The 11,192-nt window shown below is 62.5% G+C and overlaps 1 protein-coding gene across 2 annotated transcripts; it reads right to left on the bottom strand.

The window, feature by feature from the left end:
• Positions 1-219: 219 nt before the first annotated feature.
• On the bottom strand, positions 220-8,570 carry NAPRT (nicotinate phosphoribosyltransferase). Of its 2 annotated transcripts, none has more exons than XM_014600829.3 (13): positions 7,486-8,570; positions 6,390-6,517; positions 6,025-6,107; positions 5,661-5,791; positions 5,455-5,570; positions 5,155-5,348; positions 4,906-5,046; positions 4,572-4,656; positions 4,259-4,339; positions 3,836-3,938; positions 2,504-2,661; positions 1,791-1,898; positions 220-1,650 (listed from the first exon to the last, which is right to left on the bottom strand). In XM_014600829.3, the coding sequence occupies exons 1-13, from the start codon at positions 7,820-7,822 to the stop codon at positions 1,591-1,593; spliced, it is 1,725 nt and encodes a 574-aa protein (XP_014456315.3). In that variant the 5' UTR covers positions 7,823-8,570; the 3' UTR covers positions 220-1,590. The 2 variants fall into 2 exon arrangements, with proteins under 2 accessions (XP_014456315.3, XP_019337386.2); XM_019481841.2 differs by lacking the exon at positions 7,486-8,570 and adding an exon at positions 6,610-7,479.
• Between the last annotated feature and the right edge of the window lie 2,622 nt (positions 8,571-11,192).

Here is an 11,192-nt window from a genome sequence, read left to right as displayed (position 1 = left end):
AGGAGGAGCTGCGGCCTCCTTGGGAAGCTGCACCCCACTCCAGAGGTACGGTCATGGAGGAGATGGGGGGCTGCGTGTTCTCCGCCCCGCGTGGCAGAGGGCACAGACGCTCAGTGTGATGCACATGGGGGCGCAGACTCAAAGCACACCCCCTTTTCCCCTCCCTTCCCTTGACTCCCCTTGCCCCACACCCTGATGGAGAGACAAAGGACAAGCCGCGGCAGGAAAAGAGGTCTTGTTTTCCAGTGTCTAAGTGCATCGCTGACCGCAAAGATTGAAATGGGAGGTGTTACCCCCGGTGGGGCAGGAGTTCTCCTCCCGGGCTCTTCCCAAAGATGCTGCCCTAGCAGAAGCAGACACGGGGAGGGAGACGAGCACCAGCTGATTTTCCTCCTGCATCGGCTCCTGGCAGCTCACCCCTATCCCCCACTGCTCTTCTGCAAAAATAGGGCTTGCTGCTAGCTCAGAAGTAGGAAACGCTCCAAAAAAGCCTGCTCTTGCAGTAGTGCGTGACTGGAGAGTCAGCCGCGGCCCAGCTGTCCAGCATTTCCCATTCAGCCAGTTCCAGAAGCAGCAATGCGTGGGGGACGCTCATGCCATCCGACCTGGTCAGAGCCCAGTTGTGGTCTCTGCTGCCAGGCAGATCAGCGTGAGAGCGCCGCGCTAAAACCCCCTACACGGGCATAAGGCACAGGAATGCACATGGCTTTGAGCGCCAAATAATTCCTAGCTACTAAAGCTCATTGAGAGGAATAAAACAGGTGTGTGCATATTCATACAGGGTTAAGGCAGCGCTGCATCAGGACAAGAGTCTGGCCCGGCGAGTCTCAAACTCAGCAAACACCAGCTGTTTCCTAGAGAAAAACCTGAGAGCCATCCTTGTGGGGCAGATCTCGGAGGGAGCCCGGCACGGCAGGGTGCTTCGGACACTCGGTTCCTATCTGAAATCTCCGGGTTTATCCTGCGAGGCAGAGGTGTTTTGCACACCTCGCAGTGCTAACCTTGTGCATCAGCTGGTGGCACCCTTCAAAGGATCTCACAGCACCCTGGGGTGCTTTGCTTGCGAATCACAGGCCTAGTCTTTCACCTCCGGCAGGATGCAAGCTAGGACCATTCCCCTGCACATCGCTACCTGAAACTGGTCCCAGCTGCTGGAGCTGCAGTGGGTCCTTCAGCAAAAGGCACATGCTTGCAAGGCACTTAGCATGCTGCCAGGCCTTCATAAGCCCGGAGCAAGGCAGGACCCCGACCGCCGGCGGGGGAGAGGCACGAGCTTTGATCAGCAACAGCCCACTTGGTCAGATGCGATCTCAGATGGCAAGAGCGGGAGAGATTCCTGCATCACCCAATGCAGAGGGACACCATGGGGAGCTGGGCTCCACCCCTGGCTTTGCAAATCCTCTCCTGTGGTTTCAGCCGTCCCCGCCGGGCAATGCGCCCAAGGGAGCAAAGTCACGAGGATGCTGGACGCGCAGGGCCTGTAAGCAATCCAGAGAAGAGCTGCGCCCCAGGGACCGGCTGCGGCAGGACGGGCTGGCGCGCTGGCAAGCTGCAGCAGGCGCTGCGCCTCGCCTGGACCGCGGGCACCGCTCACTGGCTGGCCTGGCGCAGGGTCTGGAGGAGGACGTGCAGCTTCTCCGTCATGGCCACCTGCGAGCAGGGAGGGAAGGAGCCAGTCAGTACATCCATCGCCGCCTGGGAGAGAGCAATGCACACCCCGCCCGGGGCAGGAGCAGGCGAGACCCGTGCCAGCGCCCCTGGTACGCCCACTTGGCGCTCAGCTCACCCACCTGGTACGGCTCGGGCTCCCGCAGCCTCTTGTGAGCAGGGCCGAGCGAGCGCAGGGAGGCCGCCGCGTGGCTCCTGACCTCCGGCAGGCTGGGCAGCGGCTCGCAGACCTGAGTGGGACAAGCAGGGGGAAGACGGGTTAAAGGACCCTCAGCCCGGCCAGGCTGGGACTTGCCCAAGGTCCCTCAGCAAGCCAGTGGCAGAGCAGCAGAGAGCAGACGGGGGCCCTGGCTCCCGCTTCTCTGCCCAGCTGACCCTCCTCCCTGACCCAGCCACGTGCCAACACAGACCCGCCGCCCGGCCAGGACACGGCTCCCGAAAACTTCCCCTAACCTACAAAACTCCTGTCTCCCCCCCAGGTTTGCTTTTTTTGATCAGAGCCCAGATGATCCCCTCCGTGGTGGCCGTGAAGGACGAGGGGTCCCCGGGTGGGCCAAGCGGGGGAGCTCCGGGATCTTGCTTTTCCTGGCCCCAGCCCCTGTCCCGTGCTCCCGGCGCACTGCACCGACATTGCCCCCGTGGCTCTCCGGCTCAGGATGCTGAGTTTGCTGGGTCTCAGCAGCGCAGGTGGAGCTGGGGGCGCTTCCCGGAGACTCTCCCCCATGCACGGACTCTCCGCGGCTCCCGGGGGCGAGGAGCTCGCAGCCAGGGCCAGGACAGAGGAGCTTGCCCAGGGGCAGGAGGCTGCGGGGAGGGGAGGGAGGGTGCTCCTGACCTGCCCATCTTTGAAGTAGGTGCGATGCAGGGTTTCCACCGCCGCAGGGATCACTCTCAGAGCCTCCGGGCTTGCCCCCAGCACCCAGGCCTCCAGCTCCTGCCCTGCCCGCGGGGGGCTCTCGTCCGCCAGGGCCAGGAGGTCCATGAAGGGGCGACCTGCAAGGAGCAGGCAAGGCAGACGTCAGCCAGGAACGAGCTGCACAGAGGTCGGGGCAGGAGGCACGAGGCGGAGAGCTCGGCGAGCTCAGCCCGTGCACACTCCCACGTCCGCCTGCACGCCGAGCCGGGCTCCAGGGTGCAAGCTGGAGATCCAGCCCCGCCGCTCCCCCCAGCCACGCAAGACCCTGATCCGCCACAGCAGGGGCCGTCCACCCCAAGGGTTTTGGGGAGGGGGGGTTGGAGATTGCAAATGCTGCAGCTTGAAGCCACTGCTCCTAGTCCTGCCTGCAACCGTCTCGGGGGAAAGCCCGTCTCCATCCTCTCCGTAAACACCCTTCAGGGGTTTGGAGACTGTTATCGGTCTTCTCCTCTGCAGCCTCAGTCCCCGCAGCTCTGCCAGCCTTGTCAGTCTTTCCTTCCAGGCCCCTGGGCATTTTTGGCACCCGGCGCTGGGCTCTTTCCGAACCGTGCGCGTCCTCCGTGGAGCGCAGGGCCGGACAGGAGCCAGGCCTCCAGGGGAGGCCTCTCCAGAGCAGGGGCATCGCTGCCCTTGATGTGAAGGCTTGATTTCAAGGATTTGCAAACTACTGTCGTGTCCCCCTTCGCCTCCTGCACCCCAGCGCCTGGTTCTCCCAGCCTTTCGCGGCACGTAGGGCTGCCCACCTAGCCCCGTATCGTCTTCATCTTCCACCTCTCGATCCCTTGCACAGCCCGGTGCTGTGCATGCTAGCCCAGCTGAGGCCGAGCACAACTCGCTTCCCGTGCGTTGCACGAAAACTTCAGTCACTAGAGCCCCAAACGGCATCCCGTTGCTAACTCTCTCAGACCGAGAAGCCCTGCGGTCCCTCTCAGCAGCATCACCCCCCTTCTGTATTTGAGCCTCAGGGTCTCATCCGTCTCCAGCACCGTCTCTTGCAGTCGTCCTTGGTGCTGTCTCTTAACAAGCGGGAAGATGGCTGCCGCGGTCCCCCTGCTTCCCCTGGGGCAGGGTCGGGTGCAATGTCGTGTGTCTGGGTCGAGGGTGGTTTTGCGAAGTGTTTAGATGAGCTGGTTTGGACAAGGCTGGACTAGGGGCCCCCAGACTCCTTCCCCTTCCCTCCACACAGCCCTGGAGCTGGTGCCACGCTCCCGGGAGGGGGCCACAGAGCCCGACCGCGACGAACCAGCTCACCCGCGGCATCCCGGAGTCTGTACGCCGCCTTGCACCCCGGGAGCGTCATCTTCTCCTCCTCCTCCGTCAGCTTCATCCGCGGGCGGCCGTTCACCTGCACCAGCTGCGGCGGGAAGCAACGAGGAGACAACGCACTCAGGGCCAAACCGGGGCCGCTCTCCCAAGCCCCCCAGGCTCAGAGCAGCCCCCACGGCTGGACCGCCAGCCTCCCATGTGCCGGCGACTAGGACATCGCGCCCAGGACGTCTCGCTGGCCGTGCCCGTGGGGAGCAAGCACGGACGTGGGGCTCTGCCGCCCCGATTGCAGACCTCGAGGCAGGAGCTGGGGTGCAGGGAGGGGACCGGTTCCTACAGCCAGCCCCGGACGGAGCCACAGGCAGCGTTTGCGGGTCGCAGCCGACCCCGCCGGGTGCGGGACTTCACCTTGTAGATGCAGCCCAGCGAGGGCTGCTGCGGGCAGGTCACCAGGTGGGTCCCGATCCCGATCATGTCGATGTCGCTGCCCTGAAGGGACAAGAACCGCCGGCGCCGTGGGCCCTCTGCACGGCTGGAGCCGTGGGTACGCGGCGCGAGGCAGCTCCGGACGCAAGGGAGGTCTGCGTCAGGGTTTCCCGGGCTCTTACCATCCCGGCAGGGTCCAAAGAGGCAGCGCAGGTTTGCTCCTGCCTCTAGCACCTGCCGCGGACCCAGGAGCCCCCCTCGACCCCATCCTTCCTGGCCCTAGCCCGTGCCTGACCTCTGTGCCGAAAGCTTCCAGGCTCTGCTCGCTGACGTCGTTGCTCACCGCGATGGGGACAGCCTCGAACCAGGGCAGCTGGAACCTGGGCAGGAGCACGGTAAGGAGCTGCGACCAGGACAGCGGGACAATGCCTCCCTGGACGCATCCCCGTGCAGCCGGACACGGGCTCTGGGGCAGGGTCCCCCCATCATGGGAGCCGGGCACCTAAACCCCTTAGGTCTCCAGAAAAACCTCCTCCCAACAGGGACAACAGAGGGGAGCCAAGGAAGAGCAACGCCGCAGCTCCCTGAACGTGGGCACCCCACGCGCCCCAGCCGCGCACCCCACTCACTGGACGCTGCAGGCACGAAGCATGCGGCGGATCGCGGCCGCCTGCCGGGCGAGGTCCCCGCTGTCCAGCCGCACGCCGATGGCGCGGTACCCGAGCTGGGCCAGCGCCAGCGCCACGCCGCAGAAGTTGGGCACGCCGCTCCTGCACGAGGTCGGGACAGGACACGGGCGAGCTTGCGGCCACCGAGGTGGGACGCAGGGGGTGCTTCGGGGTGCCCCGAGTGTGCCCGGAGGCGGGTGCGGGCCTCACCTCATGACGGAGTAGGTGTCCACCAGCCCCTGGAAGCTGCAGGGGAAGGTGATGGCGTAGGACACGAACGCCGCCAGCTCTCCCTCGTTCACCCCCTCCCGGGGCACGCGGAGCAGCTGGCAGGCCCGCTCCAGCCACGTCGTGGCGAGGCACGGGAAGTCCACCGGCTCGCCTCCGGCCCGGGGCGCCAGCATCTGCAGGGGACACGGTGCATCCCTCGTGGACCTGGCGGGGCTGCTCCAAGGACCCGCAGGACCGATCCCGGGTGGCCGGCCGTGGGGGGCCCTGCCATGCACTCACCCGGGGCTGCACCTCGGCCAGCGCCGAGAAGGACACGACGTAGGAGTGGGCCACGGTGCCGCGCACCGGGATCCCGTACAGCTGCCCCGCCAGGACGTTGCTCGTGAAGTCAAAGCCTGCAACGCAGACGGGGAAGGGGGCAGGTGTGGGCGCGGCCGGCGCAGCATGGACAGGCCGCGAGGAGCCGGGGCGTGGGCTCGGCTTACCCCCCACGTACGAGTACTTGGAAGCAGACAAGGCGCCATCCGGGCCCTGGGCCCGGCGCAGCCCCATCTCCATCAGCTTCTTGTCCGGGCCGGCCAGGAGCCGGAAGCGGGCGGCGTTCGTGGCCACGAGGCTGGAAGAGAGAAACCCCAAATATCGGCTCGGCGCCAGCACCGGGCAAGACCCCGCGGGAGACGGCCCCGATCCTGGAGCTCCCAGCGGGGCCTGGAGGGGTTAACGCTGGGTAGGGGAGGGTGCGAGCGAATCCCAGTGGGGACGGACATGCCTGCTGGGCCCCCCCAGGACCGTCTCCCAATCCGCCCCACACCCACGCACCCGGACCCTGCGCCCAGCCCCGAGCGTCACCTGGCGTAGTTCACCAGACACAGCAGCGTGGACTCCAGCAGCTGCACCACCAGCAAGGGCCCCTTCACCTGCAGCAGCGGGACCTGCCCGGAGGACGGGGGGGTTGGAGCCTCGTGTCTGCCCTTGCATACCCCCCCAGCAGCATCGCTTCGGCACCCGCGTGGCCCCTGCGCTCCCCCCGCACCTCCAGGACCCAGCCTGTGCTCGCCCCTAGGACCCTGCTTTGCTGCTTGCTTCATCCCCCTGGTGCACAGAGCAGGGAAACTGAGGCAGGGAGTTGACCCTGGGCAGCGCTCTCCCCACTAGCCCATACTGCTCACCCAGATTTGCTCGAGGCCTGGCAGCCGGCTCCGGCCAACACTCACCCTGGGGAAGACGACAGAGCCCTCAGGGACGGCCGCGACGGTGACCTCCGAGGCGTCCACGGTGCGCAGGTAATCGAAGAAGGCCTCGTCCGTGCCGCTGGGCAGGGCTGACCGCACGTATTCGATGTCTGCAAGGAGACGGAGGCTGAGCCAGAGAAAAGCAGGGGCCGCCGGCCTCGGGGCAGGACCGGGGCCCTGATCCCACCCTCTCTGCTCCTACCCGCTTTCACCGAGCCCCACGGCAAGCGACCGGGCTGGGCGGACACGTGTTTTAGGGCAGGGGTCGGGCTGGCCCCGCCGGTCGCATCTGGTCTCACTCGCGTCTCAGCTCGGTCCGGAGGCGGACGCGGATCTGCGCTCGCAGGGGGAGAGATGCAGCAGGAGCGGGTTCGGGGAAGAGCTGCACCCCGACAGCGCGTGGCTGGGAAACCGCCGGCGTCGCGGCATAACCCAAGTCGCAGACAGGGCTGTGGGCCAGTAACCCATGCTGGGAAAACCAGGAGGGGAGAAAGCATCCGGAGCAGCGAGAGCAGGATGCGGCCGAGCTCCAACCTCCAGCCCCGTGCCCAAAACGCCAGCTGCTGCGGAGGTCCAGGGTGCGAAGCTTGCAGCTAATGCAACACAGCACTGATCCCGCCGGCCCCCCGCTTGCACCTTCCCTTGCAACGTCAAGGCCAGGCGGCTGGGCCGAAGACCCTGGCGGTCCCCGGGAAGGCCGGGGCAACGGGGCGGCGCCGCCAGGCGTTCCCGCTGGGCTAAGCCGGAGCGATGCTAAGCTAGGGTACGCGTCGAGGCCAAAAAGCAGCACGGGAGCAAGGATGGATGAGCCAGGAAGAAAGAAAACATCATTAAAAGGCACTAATGAGCAGAAAGGCGCCGAAAGGGGCACGGAAAAGACTCAAGGCCGAACGTTAAAAGTAAGACCCAACTCCGGAGACCCAGCACGAGCGCTGCAGCACCCAGGCAGGCTTTCCTCTCTGCCCCGCAGCCGCCAGCACCGCAAGTCCAGGCCGTGCCCCTGGCACACGCCACCGAGAACCCCTGCCAGGCACCGCGTCCTGCCCGCAGCTCCCACCCGCCTCTGCCGGGCTCCTACCTGCCTGGGAGAGGCTGAAGCCCCGCAGGAAAGCCAGGCACTCGCCCAGCCCCGCGCCCAGCGCGAAGCCCCCCTGGAAGGGGCACCTGCGGAAGGAGAGCTCGAACTCGGCCGGCTCCCAGTGCCTCCCCGCCCGCCAGTAGCCATAGGCCATGGTGAACTGGTAGAGGTCGGTGAGCAGCGCCAGCCTGCTGCGCCGCCCAGGCTCCATCCTGCAGCCACCCACCTGGGAGGCTGGGCTCCAGCTGCTGTGCCACGTGGCAGCCCGCAGCCAATGGCAGCTGGGGCCTGCTGCAAGGGCACCTGGGAGTTGTAGTCCCCCAGCAGGGCTCCCCATTCACCAGGATGTAGGCAGAGGGCTTAGGCCAGGGGTTGCACCCCCCACACAGGTGGCACGCAAAGGCTTTTTGCTCGGGGCAGATGGCGGGGAAGGGGCCAGGGCTGCGCTGCCGCCAGGACCAGGCCCCTCGTGGCCCCTGGCATGCCAACGTCCCGCAAGTCGAGGTTGTGGGTGTTTTTGGCACTCGACCCAAAAACGCTGCCGCGCCCTGCTTTCGGCGCTGCGCGGGGTCGGTCCCGTGCTGCAGGGCGTGGGAGCGTTGCACCAGCTTGCAATGCAGGGCCGCGCGCCGGTCCCGGCCTGGCCCACGCTGCTCGCGCCTGAGCTTCGAGGCCAGCAGCAGCTTTTCCACCCCCTGGAGCGAGGAAATTAAACCCATTTTACAGGGGTGGAAGTCAGGTGAAGTGACCTCCGCCGGTGCAGCACAAGGCCACGCTTTGCTTCTTATTCATTTGCCCGTGGCATCAAAACCAGCGCCCTTCTGCTAATTCTGGTTTGCTGCCACCAAGGGAGACTTGCTTTGCCGGGGTCCGGCCCTACGAGCAAAGCACCGCTTGCCTGCGGCCCTGTTTACACGGGTCTAAATGGGAGTTAATCCCCAGTCGAACCAGAGTAGCTCTTGCTGGGAGGGCAGCATCGTAGCCAGCTCCATCCAGCCCTGCGCTGCCAAGGGTAACTCGCGCTCGCGGGGCCGGCGACTGCAACAGCCAACACGGGCTCGTCCAGCTTCACCTTCCAGGCCTGGATTATGCTTTTACCTGATTAACGGAAGAGCCACGTTATCCAACCTCCATTCCCTCTTTCGGGACGTAGAAATGGCAAACGAAGTCACCTCTTAACCTTTTTCTTGGACAAGCTAGAGAGCCCGCGCTTTTGCTTCAAGGCAATAATACTTCAGTCATTTCTTACAGCTCTTTTCTCTAGTTTGGCAGCTTCTCCTCGAATTGCTAACTCCAGAGCTAGCGCTGTGGAGAAGCCTAGGACAATGTCACATCGACACGGTTACCTTTATCAGCTTGTGGTCTCATCAGAGAAGATGTGAAGTCAGTTCGATAAGATGCATTTGCTATAAACCCTATTCATGACATTACTCTCTTTTAAATTCTTCCTTAATCAAGTCCTCTGTAGAGCTACTCCAGTATCCAGCTGACCGTCTGTCACCGCCCGGGTCATCCCACTTGCCTTTATCGTTCTCAGACAGAGTTATAGAAATAATTCTAGTATTATATATTAAATCTAATTATAGTATTATAGAAAACGAGGGTTGAAGGGAGCTCAGGAGGTCACATCTAGTCCGACCCCCTGCTCCAAGCAGGACCAGCCCCAACTGCATCATCCCAGACAAGGCCTTGTTAGTACAGGGTCTCCTTGCAAGCCAGCTGGAACTTGAACTTGAACCCAGGATTGATTGAAATATCCACCTTATTCATCACGGGGTTTCTCCGCTAGCTGTGGAGGAATGGTAGCCTTAGCAGGCCTGCGCCCTTTGCTTTATAATCACCCAAGTGCTTGCTGGTGGTCTGTGGGATGCTGGCTTGGGCAAGGGAGCAGGTTCTGGCTCTTTCCCCCTTCTTTTGGGCTCTTTGCTGTCCAGTTAGGACATGGCCTACTCGGGGTCTGAAACTCATGGTCTAGATCGAAGGGTCACTGGAGGCAGACCTCAAGAAAACAGATGCTGACAGCAGGAGCTGGGAGAAGCCGGCTGCTGACAGGCTCCGACAGCGCCGAAACCTCAACCAAGCGGCAGCGTTTCGAGGTGAAGCGTCTCACCCCCAAAGGAGAGGAGCGAGCGGAGGAAGGAAAAGGAGAGGAGTGGAAACACCTGCAACTTCTGCAAACAGATCAGTGGCTCAAGGCACTCTTGGACTCTTAAGTCACCTCAACACCCGTCCGTAAGCCACAGCAAGGAGCAATGTCTCCAGTCGCAGCAAGGGAAGTTGAGGTTGGATATTAGGAAAACTCCTCATGAGGACGGTGGTGAAGCACTGGGACAGGTCACCCAGAGAGGTGCAGTCTCCATCCTTGGAGGTTTATTAAGCCTTGGCTGGGATGATGTAGTTGGGGCTGGTCCTGCGTGGAGCAGGGGGGTTGGGCTAGATGTGACCTCCTGAGCTCCCTTCAATCCTCATTTTCTACGATAAGCCGTAGTAGAGATCACCCTCAAATCACAGGACTGCCAGTGAAGATCACCAAGTCTGAAACACTTGGTCTATATCAAAGATTGTTTGCTACAGGACCAAGAACATGGACGTGCACACACACACGTAGACATATCCCATCTTTTCCCTTTTCATGACCTTGCGCCAAGGTATTTAGCAGAACTCACACAATTGGCAGAATCTGACGGGGCCGCGCTGTGAGCACATCTGCTATAGCCTCAAACCCGCGACCTCTGGGCCGTCCCCCGTGCACCCACGCCACCCCGGCCTCCTGTAGGATGTCTTTAAATGAAAAGTAAGTACACGTGCAACAGTACGTGTGAGCAGGGTCTAAGCAGCTCCCTGCTTGGTCTGCATTGCCAATAGGACTTGGGAAGCAAAACAGACTGCTACTACCGCACACTTAGAAATCCTCAGCTAAGCAGGATGTAGAAGTGCTTTGCAAACATGACTTTCACCTCACCCATCGGTTTAGCAGGAAGAGGTGACAAAAGAGAGGGCTGACAACGCTAGTTGGCCTGCCGCCCTCCACCAACGTGGAACGCGGGTCACTGAGGAGCCGAGACGCGCGACAAACTGGGTTGTCTGTCTAGACCATGTTATTACTCCCGTGCCTGCAAGACTAGCACTAACGCACCAAAACCTTGAGGAAAGGTAGCGTAGCTCAGCGCACCGGTGTCTTGTTAAACCGCATTAGCGGTGAGCAGGCGTCTGTACGGTGGGAGAACGGGCCTTTCTAGTTTAAAACAACTAGCAGGAACAGATCTAGTATGCAGTGCAAGCTTTTCTTCCTGCATGCCAATTCAAGCATGCTGATTTTAGCTAAATCCCAAGGCAAAGCTTAAAAACACCTGAGAGCTGCTCTGGGGTCCCTTGCTGCAGAGGTTGTTTTCACACGACGTCTGCAAAGTAGCACTGGAATAGAGGCGGTTTTATAGTCCCAAGCCTGTAAGAGCACAGCTTCGTGCTTCGCTACATCCTGATACTCGTGACACTTGGCGACTCTCACGCCGGGGATGGCTGGCAGCGTTTAGCGCTATTTGAGGGTAAGGCAGGTGTCCAGCAGATTAAATGTCTCATTTGTCGGTCGCACCGGTTTGCACAGGCGCATTTCCACTGGCAGTGGACTGCTGGCGTCCTAAGGGGAAGTGGTGACGCCCTGGCCAAGGCTGTCCCCAACCTTGGAAAGATGCAACAGAAGTCCTACA

This window comes from Alligator mississippiensis, chromosome 3, assembly GCF_030867095.1.
Source record: "Alligator mississippiensis isolate rAllMis1 chromosome 3, rAllMis1, whole genome shotgun sequence".
NCBI classification, from domain to species: domain Eukaryota; kingdom Metazoa; phylum Chordata; order Crocodylia; family Alligatoridae; genus Alligator; species Alligator mississippiensis.
The sequence above is the reverse complement of the archived record's forward strand: the minus strand, read 5'-3'. Positions and strand labels throughout refer to the sequence as shown.

Bases quoted from the DNA above. Each gene is read 5' to 3' on its own strand.
- NAPRT (XM_014600829.3), bottom strand. From the start codon at position 7,822: ATGGGGAGCCCTGCTGGGGGACTACAACTCCCAGGTGCCCTTGCAGCA. The intron at 5,571-5,660 runs GTAAGCCGAGCC...TCTGCGTTGCAG, and splicing joins CAAGTACTCGTACGTGGGGG to GCTTTGACTTCACGAGCAAC. The intron at 4,657-4,905 runs GTGAGTGGGGTG...GCTCCTGCCCAG, and splicing joins CTTCGTGCCTGCAGCGTCCA to GTTCCAGCTGCCCTGGTTCG.